The 12,273-nt window shown below is 45.1% G+C and overlaps 1 protein-coding gene across 1 annotated transcript; it reads left to right on the forward strand.

The window, feature by feature from the left end:
- Window positions 1–223: 223 nt before the first annotated feature.
- Window positions 224–7,462, forward strand: ZCCHC9 (zinc finger CCHC-type containing 9). Its single transcript, XM_068666749.1, has 5 exons — window positions 224–673; window positions 1,136–1,286; window positions 1,546–1,638; window positions 2,904–2,972; window positions 5,691–7,462. The coding sequence occupies exons 1-5, from the start codon at window positions 365–367 to the stop codon at window positions 5,804–5,806; spliced, it is 738 nt and encodes a 245-aa protein (XP_068522850.1). The 5' UTR covers window positions 224–364; the 3' UTR covers window positions 5,807–7,462.
- The last annotated feature ends 4,811 nt before the right edge of the window (window positions 7,463–12,273 follow it).

The following is a 12,273-nucleotide window of genomic DNA, read 5'->3' on the forward strand; positions in this document are numbered from 1 at the left end:
ATAACTGCACCAGCACAGCCCCACATCTGCAAGGAGTCGGGTGTAAAATCGTGAAGACTGTGAAGCACCAGAAAGCTGGGGCAGTGCTAAGCGCAGTAAAGCCTCGCTGGAGGAATCTGCGAAGACCACAAGCCTGATAAGCGCTTATCGCCACTCAGCCCCAGGCACCAGGCTGCGCCCATGGCTCCCCCCACAACATGGCAGCGGGCGGACATGACATGGCGCCCCGCCCCGCGGGGAGGGGACGGGACCGGGCTTCCGCCGGTTGCAGTTGCACGCCAACGGCTGCAACGGCCGAGCTGCAACGGTAAACGGTAAATAAACGGTAAACGGCAACGGCAGCAGCCCCCGCTTGCCGCCCGCCATGACGCGCTGGGCCCGCAAAGCCGCCGCCGAGGGGGGCAAGGCGCTGCCGGCCACCCCCTGGGAGGAGATGGCGGCGGCGGCTCCGGCGAGGAAGAGGAGGAGGAAGAAGGAGTACGCGGACCGCGACGTGAACGGGTTCGCTGCCCACCTCAGGAGGGCGGCGGCGGGCGGCGAGCAGCAGCAGCAGCAGCATGAGGAGGAGGAGAGGGGAGAGGAGGATGAGGAAGAGGAGGCGGCGGCCGCGAGGAAGGCGCTGCGGCGGGAGGGCCGGCGGCTGAGGCGGCAGGAGGCGAGGAGGAGCGCCATGGTGAGGGGGCGCCGCCGGTGCTGCCCCAGCGCGCAACTGGGGGCAGCGGGGGGAGACGCGCTGATAATAATCAATAAACAGCCACCAGTTGAAAAATAATAATAATAGCCGATACTAATCTTGCTTGGTGATGGGCGTCTGGTAGTTACTCTGTGGCACGCCGCAGCATCTCTCCTGTCCTACCCGTGTTGCTGCAGGGGGATGACCTGTTGGTACACCTGCCTCCTAACAACCCCCCTGACAAACTTATTTCATACTAGGGTAGCCTAAAACATCACTGCAGAGGTGCATTCAGTAGTGCCAATAAAGTTTCAGCCAGGAGAAATGGTGGCCTAGAGAAAATAGTGTGGGACATAAGCGATAATCAGATATTAACACCAAGTGATCTCTCTCATAAAGCTACCTATAAGTGCTGTTTTGCTCTGTGACATGTTTACGAAAATGCAATTTTTATTTTCAAAGGTATGTTTCCACTGTAGGGAACCCGGCCACGGTGTTGCTGATTGCCCAGCGGTGCTTGAAAGTCAAGATATGGGCACAGGGATCTGTTACCGGTGCGGGTCCACAGAACACGACATCAGCAAATGCAAGGCAAAGATCGATCCAGCTGCTGGTACGGTTCAGAAATTGTGTTTCTCAGAGTATACTTTAGTGTGAGTTTTCTGACCACTGTAATAAAAGGTTTCTGTTTTAGCAACTTAACCTTTCTGAAGATGTAAGTTAATATGTTTAAAGGAATACAACATTAAAATAACACTATTTAACAGCATTGTGTTCATACCGTAGCATAATATTATATTATGGTATAATATTGTAATTGTGATGTTTTCAGAGTTTTTAACTTGTATCGTAAACTGTTTGGAATTTTGCAGGGGCATTTCCGTATGCAAAATGTTTCATCTGTGGCGAGATGGGGCATCTGTCAAGGTCATGTCCAGATAATCCCAAAGGATTGTATGCTGAAGGTGAGTGCAGAAACTTAACTGCAAACAAAATGTATTTTTACCTTCTTACCCAACACAGAGCAAAGTAACATTGCAAATTAATGACGGTGTTACTGAAAGGAATTTCCAGATGTCTTTTACTCTTGGTGAGAGCAGATTAATTCTGGGGAACTCAGTGCTAATGTTCGTTATGTAGGGATTTCTATTTTGGTTAAACAAGGAGGTGAAGTGCAAAGTATGAGAACTTGCTTGTGCTTGCAATTTCAAGAGAAACAAAGAAACCATAGTATCCTGTGTGCATGTAGTCAATGAGTATTTAAATGTAAATACACCTAAGTATCTAGTAAAAAACATGCTGCTGGTCTGAGAAGGGACTTTATAACCTTTACTGCTTAACACTGTAAGAACAGAGAGAGGTGTTCACACAAAACAAGATCTGTTGTAGTTACACGTGGAAGTCATTTGTTTCTTGTATGTAGGAGGTGACATTGTAAAAGATTAAAGGAAAATTAAGAGTTTAAAAACAGGTCGTGGCTTCAAGACAGTCTTAGAAATGTATTCTGAGAAATGAATGTTGTGTGTATGCTGCTTGACCACCCAGCAGCTTGGAGTCTTGACAGCTGAGGATTGTTCACAGCAAAGGGCTCTCACATCATCATTTTACATGTCTTTAATGAGAAACATCATCTAGGCTTGAAGATTCATTTAGATTCTGCTCTGCCTGTTGTTTCGTTTTTGTTGGCACTAGCAAATACCGCTCTGTTTGCTGGAGTCTTCCAGTACAGATTTGAAGTCCTGCAGACTCGTAAGGGTGATTTTACAATACAGTTGGATCGGAAGAAAAGCATCTTTGAAGGCATTATACTTCTCATAATCCAGGCATTGAAACTGACTTCATATTTTATAGCTCAGTACCTGCTGTTGGGTTAAGTACTGCTCTGGAGCACCTGTTACTTTCAAAAGTTCCTTTGAATAATTGAATTAAAGCAGAATTATGTTGTTCTGTCTAAAAAAGAGACGGGTTACAGATGGATGTGTCTCTCTGTCAGAGACTGACAGTACGAGGAAGCTGTGCATGCAGGCTCCTAAAGCTGTCTGCTTGTCAGCTCCGCAGTGCCACGTGTAGGAATGCTGACCTGTCTGTAGGGACGTTTCTTTATCTTACACATCGGTTGTCACTTCAGAACAGCAAAACAAGATTTTTTAATGTACATGTAACAGTAAAAGAGCGATTCTGTATTATTTTGTTTTTCAAATGAGTAACAACCTTCTCTCTCTTTTAACAGGGGGCTGCTGCAAACTCTGTGGCTCTGTGGAGCACTTCAGAAAAGACTGTCCGGAGAACAAGAACTTAGGTGAGATGCAAGGGGCTGAATAGAGTGGAGTCTGAATGTGCAGTCATGTTTGTTTGCTGCTTTGCCTTGACTTTGGTCAGGAAGAAAAGGCTTTGAGAAGAGAATTTGCAGACAGCACAGATGACTTCCCTTTGGAAATGTGCCCTTATATTAAGGGATGTGTTAAGGGAAGGAGACATTAAGCTGCAGTGCAAAATACGAACATTCAGTTCAAAAAAAAATCTAGCTTTTGGGTTTCTGAAGGTAATGTGACCAAATGTGTGTGCGTAAGCAAGTATTTATGCTGCTGCTCATAGCACTAGCAGCCACAGAAGAAAATGACCAGAAGAGGTTTCTTCTTTTGTCGATTCTCATGAAGTGGTAGAACAGCACATAATGTCAGTTGCAGCGTGGTGATACTGGCAGCTGGCATGAGCTGCTTGTGCAGGCAGGTGTTTAAATTATAAACAACAGGAGAGTCAGAGGAGAGTGGAGGTCTGTCCTCCTGGGCTCACCAGCTGATATGTGGCTTCTTTGTGTTCTGTGATTTACCTGTGTGGGTGGAAAAATCTGTTAAAAATCTCCCTGGCTGATGAGCTCGGCTCTTTGAATAAAGTGTATGGTTTTATCTGAGCTCTCCCTTCAGGTAAGGCCATTGATAGAAAGCACTTTGAGTGATCTGCTCCCTTTTTCACTGTTAATTCCCTTTTTACCTCCTGACAAATCAGTTTGCACTAAATTCATCAGTACATGTTACACACTGTAATACTTCCATTATTAATGAATATATTGCAAAGGGAAGTACAATTTGCAGATCAGGCTATGGAATAATAGTATTTCCTTTTCCTAAATTATTAGAGACAGGAGAAATCTACTCCTGCGCTTCCATACATATTTATATTTATTTTATCTATCTTTTGTATAAAAGATTGTGCTAAGGAAGGAAAAACCAACAAACAAGGATTTGAAGAATGGCACTGTTGTTGGAGTGATGAAACATTATTTTTTGTGCTTTGTTTGAATGGCCTACGGAATTTTGGGGTTAATAATGTGTCATGAGCTTTTGTGTAATTGGTGAGAAATATTTATGGAGATGATAGAGGTATCTACAGGATCAGATACAAAAGAGCCACTGAAGTATACGTGATAGTGTAGGCATTGTATGAGAGAGCAGATGTAGCATTATAGATGTGTTCTGGTGTAATAGCTCACAAGAAGTGAGATTCAGTCTTAATTGGTCACAGAAGTTTCTGATAGGAAAATTAAATTTTTCACCGAACTTTCCCTCACAAATACCAAAGGTGAGCCAGCTGTTGGCATGGCAGCCTTGCGCTGGCAGCACTTATCAGCTGAAAGGGTGCAAAGCTGGTACGCAGGGGGACAGGAAAACAACCTGCAGAAGATGCTCGTCACTTGGGAGGTGCGGTCACTAAACGTGCCTGGTCCAGCCCCAAACTGCTGAAGATGTAACAGGTGGGGTTAGCGTGCCAAGGCCTGCATATAAATATATGAGACAGTTAATGAGAACTAACAAGTGCTAATTTGTAGAGCCACTGTCTTTTCGCAGACAAAGTATGAAAAACAAAAGGTGCAACTCTTTTTGCTCTCTGGCACTGGAATTACATGTGAAGCAGAACTGGATTTTTTTTCTGTCCATTTTTGGAGAAGCTTTATGTCCATCATGAAGATCAACAGATGCTGTTTAATTTCCATGGGGATATATTAGGCTTTACACTGACGTTTCAAAACTGGTATTGCTGGTTTAAAATGGTCAAATTAATTTGAACTGTGACATCATGGGTAAGAATTGTAGTATTCTTTGAAAGCAGTTTGTGCCATGCAGAGTGGTTTCAGATAAATTACAGAAAGGTAACTGATAGCTGGCAAAGAAGCTGAGGCACAAAAGTGTATTGTTTCTTCAAGTGGAGCTATTTGAGCCCCTCTAACATACAGAAGTTAATCCAAGTAAATGTTGATTTAACAGTGTGATATTCTTGGCGCTATTTGGTTTGTAGCTCTCAGGTAGTCATTCAGAAAAGAAACATGAGGGTGATGGAGCACTGGGACAGGCTGCCCAGGGAGGTTGTGGAGTCTCCTTCTCTGGAGATATTTGAGGCCCGTCTGGACACCTACCTGGGCAGCCTGCTCTGAGGAACCTGCTTTGGTAGAAGGGTTGGACCCGGTGATCTTTCGAGGTCCCTTCCAACCCCTCCAGTTCTGTGATTCTGTGATGTGTTGGTGACCAGTGTTTTCTCTAGGACAGGGAACTTAACTGGTCAAAATATCACTTAAATGGCAAAAGGATGGTGTTTATTAAATGCAGGGATATAAGACAAGAAGAGTAGATTATCTTCTATTGTGGCTCTTCAAGCATGTTTTTTTCAAGATCTTTCCTTTTTATCCAGGGGTGACTGACATATCCTGAAATCTTCATTGCATGAGTAATTAGGACTTACAGGAGAGTTAGTGTATCTTCTGCATACACTCTGGATGTTTTTTTGGACAGTCAAGTAGCAAAAAATGCTTTCTGATGATTTCTAAAGATGGGAAATTGGTGTGGGTGAAGAAATGGAGTTTACAAAACACAAATTTAAAAGAAGAAGAGTTGTGTAAAGGAGCTAGCTTGAGACCCAGAAGGAAACTGACAGGCCCTTGTGGGCCAACTCTTCCCCAAATGTGAAAGTTTGATCTGATGCTGCTGCTTAGCCTCTCCGTAACCTCTTGTCTCCTGCTCCACAGATCAGGTTACTGTTGGGCGATGGGCCACTGGAATGAGTGCTGATTATGAAGAAGTTACAGAAACACCAAAGCCGCAAATACCCAAAGTGAAAGCACCGAAGGTTGTTAATTTCTGAAGGCCTCTGTTGGATGCTAAGCCACAGCTACGGCTTCACTTCAGAGTGTGACTGCTAGAGTGGACTGAACTGCAGGTTCCAGAAAATCGAGTGGACTGTTGCTGCTGAAGTTGTGTCCCTGATTTTTCAGTTTGCCTCCCAGACTCATCTAGCTTACTGAAAAACTGGGAACAGCAGAAATGCAGCAAGCGGGTATTTCATTTTTATATATTTTTGCAGAAATACAGCTTTCTGTCTGATTCACATTCCCGCGCATGGCTAGTTCTCTGAAGGGGGAACTCTTGAGGAGGGAAATTGGTTTCCTCTCATAACACAAATCTGGTTGCAGTAACCACACATGGCACCTGCCCTGTATCACACGGGTTTATGACCGGTGGATCCAGCTGGTCAGGAGGGTTAACTAACGAGTGCTGCTGCTGTCGGGTATGAATACAGTTGTGCTGATCTTGAGAGTCTTTCTGCATTTCTCTGAAAGTGATTGTGGGTATGTTCTAACCACTCTTGTTGGGTTCTAGTGTGCCTTCTAGGAAGTGATTTTGTGCTCTGCATGCACACATGTGACTTGTCTTACAGCAAAGTTATCGGGTAAGCCCTACAGAGCTGTGCGAGTCCTGCCTTCTGTCTGGAGAGCTTAGGGGTGCAGTTCCTTCTGTTCGTGGTAGATCAGCTCAGGATGGATGTGCATTGATCTGATAGTTGATGTGTGTTTAATTATCTGAGCACTTCTTCACTAACAAGCTGAATCATGCCCTTCCTCTGATACCCATCATGAAATACACCTGAAAATAGTTGGAGAGCAAGTGAGCAGCTTGCTTAGTTTGTTTACTTTTTTATGGAAAGGGTTCAGAAATCTTGCTCTTCAGTATTTCTGATCCTTTGGGTTTTACTCTTTGTTTTATTTAAAAATGCTTGCCTAATGGCAGATTTATTTTTAAATGAAAGTGCAGCCTGCACTTGGAAAAACTGGTACTTGTAACAAAAGTCACTCAAGCCAACGGAGAATGGAGTGCCTGCAGCAACTCTCAAAATACTCTCCTGATTCATCCTGTGCAGTCAACAGTGGTAGACTTTTACTTGTGTCTAATTACCTGATCTAAGATGAGAAGTTAACCCCGAGCCCATCTCACGTGCTGCTTTTCACTGTGAGGCAGTGTTGTGTCGCAGCGCTGGCAGGTGCTGTGTGGGATCTCTGTGCATCGCCCCTGCACTGTGCAGCGTGGGCTCAGTGCCCGCACCGCTGGGCTTCCTCGTGCTGCACTTCTGCAGCGCTGCCCCAGGACAGATGCAGCACTTTGGTGCTCCAGAAGTCTTAAAAGTGCCTTCTAACAGCTTCAGCTGTCATGACATAGTGATGAGCAACAGTCTTTGAGGGAAAGCTAGCTGCTAATAAAGCTGTTGCTTAAGAATCGATTTGTCCTTTAAATAAATGTTCTAACAGCCCGTACAGTGCGCTGTCAAGAATGTGAAAGTAACAGCAAACTTGAGCTCAGAGCAGGTTTTCAAGATTCTTAGCACCAAGCACTGAAGCTACGGGTTTGGGATTTACATTTCTTAAAGCAAGAACTAAACAAAACACAAACAAAAGGAATTTAATTGTCTCAATACATGTTTTGTATATGCCCTGTTTTGTTTTAAATAAAATGCTGGTAAAGAATACCTTAGGTAGAGGTCTTGTTCTAGGCTTCCCGGTTCTGCTTTGGGTTTAACGGCAGGTAACAGCATATGCATACTCCATTTATAATAATCAGAGCACCCACTTAAATGGGCAAGAGGGGGGGACTTGGATGAAATAAAGGATTAATTACCAAGTTTTAATTAACTTTGATTGAAACTCAAAGCTGCAACAGACATTCCATCTTAAAAGGTGTTTCCCTTCCTAGTATATGGAAGGAAGATTAAAAGGAAGACTTTTTTACCAGGAAGACTAAAGGGCAGTTGTGGCAATGGAAGCCATGTATGGAGCTGTGGATTAACCTTTGAGTTTTGGGTTTCATAAGATGGAACACAAAATGAGGTGCTGAAATACTTGTGCTCCACTGTATAACAGGCTGAGGTCAGGCCCTCCCCAGCCGCTTTACTCAGGGGAATGTGTTCCCTGCACATACACAGAGCTGAACGTTAGGTGTCTCTGCTGGCTAAAAAATGGGACTGCAAAGACTTCCCTGCCTGCTCCAGGGCTTCTGTCCGCACGCAGCGAGCAGCAGCACGGCAGAGCGCTGAGCCGTGCAGCACGCACAGGGGACAACCCTGCTGCTCCAGCCACCCCAGGAGGGGGAAGGAGCCTGCCCTGCTCAGGCCTCAGCAGCCTTCGTGCTGGGGACGGGGCTGCCCTGAGCCCGCAGCCCTCCCTTGCTGGATGCATCTTACCCACATTGTAATAATCGTGATCCAAAATAAGGGTCTGCATCCAGAGGGTCATCTTCAGAGCCAGAGATCCTTCCCCAGTTTGCTTGTTCTATCACTAGTGCAAACGTTTCTCCGTGTTGTAGGGCGTATAGTGCCTGGCATCACCACGAGGTAACAGAAGATGCCCTAATTTTGCTCACTCTTTGTTTCAGTGCAACGCCGTACCCAGGTGGAGTGCCCCGCTGAGGGGCCGGCCGACCCTGCTAATGCACATAAGAGCTTCGAGGGCAAGAACAGGTGCCTCTTGCAGTGCAGGTAGTTGATGTCATGCAAAATTTGCAGGTATATCGTAACCCACAGATCAGCAACAAAAGCTTTGATTTGGTTACAGGTTAAACTGAAGATGTAATTTACTTAAGTGGGACCTGGATGAGATGCTTAGAGCTCTCATTCTACCAATTATCAGACTTCAGAGAGATAAACGGCACAGCTACGGTTCACGTGTTTTGATCCTCTTAACCCACCCCTCCATTCACGTTACGATTTAACTGCAGGTGATCTTACAGGCTTTTTGAGCAAGGGACTTTTGCATGGAAAAAAATTAAAACAGAAAACAACAGACACACCACAATAAAACCTCTGAAACTATTCTCCCTTTTTATGTATGAGGGAATGTATCTAAGACTATTCCCTCTCTACAAGAATTGGCTGCCAGCGGAGCAGTCTGGTTTAGAACTGGGGGTCACAGCACTTGTGGAGGAGGCCAGCCAGCCCCCCATCATCACCACAAACCCGTCTGCCTGGAGCCAGGTGTGAGAAACACCTCAAATAATTTTCTTCACATAGACTCTTTCTTCTGTGAAGCTATTTAATTCGTGATTGCAGTACCGGGCATCCTGTCAATCAGGAGCACATTTTAGTAAAATTATAACCTTTATTCCCTACTACCTGATGCCTGATCACCTCCCCTGTTTCCTCAGTGGCAGAGTACTACTGGTTCACAAGCTACTTGACACTCCTCTATACCATGTGTCTACCTCTATACCTCTGTGTATACCTCTATATGTACAATTTTCCTTTTTTTCAACCCTTTAATTTCTCCTTTCTTACGTTTTGAGAACCTGTGATCTTTGTTTTAGTGTTCCCACACTGCTCATCCTGTTTGCCTCGAGCTTCCGCCTTATTTTGGAGCAGTGAGGCCTCCTACTGTCCACTTACCTATTTAGCATTTCTCCTTACTATGACTGCACAACTACATTGGAATACAGAAAAGTAATTCTCTACTGCAAAAACACAACTTAGTTTCTCACAATTCCCCCCCTCTTCTTTTCTTACCCCTATTGTTGTTTTTGCAGCTCTTCACATACTACTGCATTTTTGAGTTTTTCCAACATAAAGGTGCAATATTCTTTGGCTGTCAGGGGGGATGACCGATATACAATGCCATTATTATTACGATACCAACAAACAGTTGTTTGAGCCAATTCTATTCAGGTAATCACGAAATTAGTTTCTCCAAAATGTTTCTAAATCCCCAGGAATTGTCATCTTGAGTTACTCTATGTAGTTTTATCAGTTTTAACCTTAAAAGTTGGAACTTGGCACAGTCCGTCCCCCTCAGGCTGCAGTTTCAGCTCTCTCCATGTTTGCATCAGATCCCAGTCTCCTGCTCGGAATGGATGGATCGGGGCTTACAAGGGTGGGGTTTGAGCTAACAGTCCCCGGGCCCTGAGAGATGACAAAGAAGATGACAGCCCGAGTATATCGCTCTTAAGAAAAGCATCTTTTGTCTCAAATTGAGGTAATTCATTCCCTTTGTCCATGGACAGCAATCCAAATAATATTTCATACGGTGAAACTCCCACATCTGTTCTTGGTGCAGTTTGAATTTGGAGAAGTGCCAAAGGTCAGCATTTCGTCTGGGGAAGCCGAATTTCCAGAACTTTGTCCATTGCTGCTTACTGTCTGATCCTCTCCAGAAGAGGAAGGATGCCAAGGAGTGTGAAATTGCCACTTAATTCCTAGAGTCCGCGTTAGCCCTCGCAATATTTCTGGCATAAAGTGATTTCCTTGGTCAGAGTCAGTATTTTCAACAATTCCATACCTGGAAGTTATCTGTTCTGGAATTACTGTACTTACTGTGTTCGCAGTAGCAGATACTGAAGGGAAAGCTTCCACCCACCCTGACAAATGATCGACCAAGACTAACAAGTATTTAAATCTACCTACTCCAAGGAGCTCAGTAAGATCTACCTGTACATTTTGGAAGCATTGAATTCCTGGTTCTCACCCCCCATTGGGCTGACTGCGGATAATTTTCCTATTTACCTTTTGACATACAAATCCTGTGCATTTGTTCAGCCAGAGTATATATTATATATATAAATTCCTACACTTACCTCTTTCCAAAGCACCGCGTCACACGTTGCTTGAATTCCCCAATGACCCTCCTGATGTCAAACAGGCAATATTTGCCTCATTAGCACTTTATTCAGCATTTCTCTCCCATCAGGGAGAGAATCTGTTTTCCTTTGGACTTTTTGACTCCTAATTCCTTAAGAACCTCTTTCTCTTAAAACTTTTGCTTCATTTTAGTTTTGGGTAGGGGTAGCTCAACAGTTCCCTGAATCCTCTCTGGATTTATTTCTCATTCCCCCTCAAACACTAGGTGCCCTAAGTACTTGACTTCTCCTTCTATGTATTGTAATTTATTTTCCAATACTCCCAAGCCCTGTTTTCCCAGAAAGTCGAATAGCTTGTTAGTGGCTTCCTTCACAGCTGTTTTCTCCTGTCCTAACAATAAAAGATCATACACATATTGTAACAGTAGCACCCCCCCTGGAGGTTGGAATTACTCCAAAATTTGTTCTAGAACTTGCCCAAATAAATTGGTGGCCCTGTAAGCCCCTGAGGTAAAATTGTCCATCTGCATTGCTGCTTCCACCACATTTCAGGGTCTTTCCACTCACAGGCAAATATATCTTTGCTCTCAGGGTCTGAGAGCACCCCATTAATAACACCATTATTCCAGTCTAACAATTTACTATTTGAATGCCCAGTTTCATTATCAAATCCTTTCCCAACAAGTTAGTCCCTGCCTCGGGCACATACAATAATTGCCCAGTGATCGTTCTGTCCCTAGTCTCAGCTCGGTGTCCCCAAAAAGTGGCACTGTTATCCCAGCCCCTTCTACCCCATCACATTCTCCAAACGGCTCTCTTTAGGCACAATCCCGGGGTCCCCACCCCCACCTTGCTGACTCTTGCATCCCTTAATCCCCAGCTCTTCCCGACGTGCTGCTGTGGACTTTACCACCCACAGGGTACCACACGCCCTCACCTAGGATGAGGACAGAGGTGGGGCGTGCTGCCGAGCACCTCACCTCACCTCACCGTGCTCGGGGTACCGTACACCCAAGGGCCCAAACCCCCAAGACTCTCTTTCACTCCTCTCCTCTCTCTTTCACTTCATCCCTCTCCAGCCGAGGGGACTTTGTTCATCCCCTTGCAGGACCTCCGAGCCTCATGAATTGGGACTTCACATTCGCTCTGCACTAAAAGTGTGTCTCATTCACGCTCACCCTCATTCACACCAGAGTCTCCCCGAGCGCAACCCAAGGCAAGATACAGTAAAGTTTCCCTTATCTTGGTCCGTGCATGGCTTCCTGGTGTGGGGTATCAGCAGTAATCCCCGTGCCTGTTCCCGATCTGGGCTGGTCTATCTCTGGGCTGTGTCTGTGTATGTCAGTGCTGGCTTCCCTTCTCCCCAGAGTTTCGCAGAGCCTGTCTTCAGATTAACAGCCTCGGTCCTTTGCTGGCTGTACCAAGACCACCCACCACCCACAACGGGACTGCTGAAATCAGCGGGGTGCACCTTCCTGTCTGTGGTGGTGAGAAATCTTCAGCAGGTGACAAGATCCCGGACAATCCCCAACATTGTGAGCAACATCTCACATAATTTTCTTCAGACAGGATCTTCTGTGAAGCTATTCTATTTGCCATTGCCATTGCGAATAAAATAGCTTCACAGAAGATCCCGTCTGAAGAAAATCATGCGAGATGTTTCTCACACAGGTCTGAACCTCTTCCAGAGAGAGTGTAATAAAAATCATGATCGATGTG

This window comes from Anas acuta, chromosome Z, assembly GCF_963932015.1.
Source record: "Anas acuta chromosome Z, bAnaAcu1.1, whole genome shotgun sequence".
Classification (NCBI taxonomy): Eukaryota; Metazoa; Chordata; class Aves; order Anseriformes; family Anatidae; genus Anas; species Anas acuta.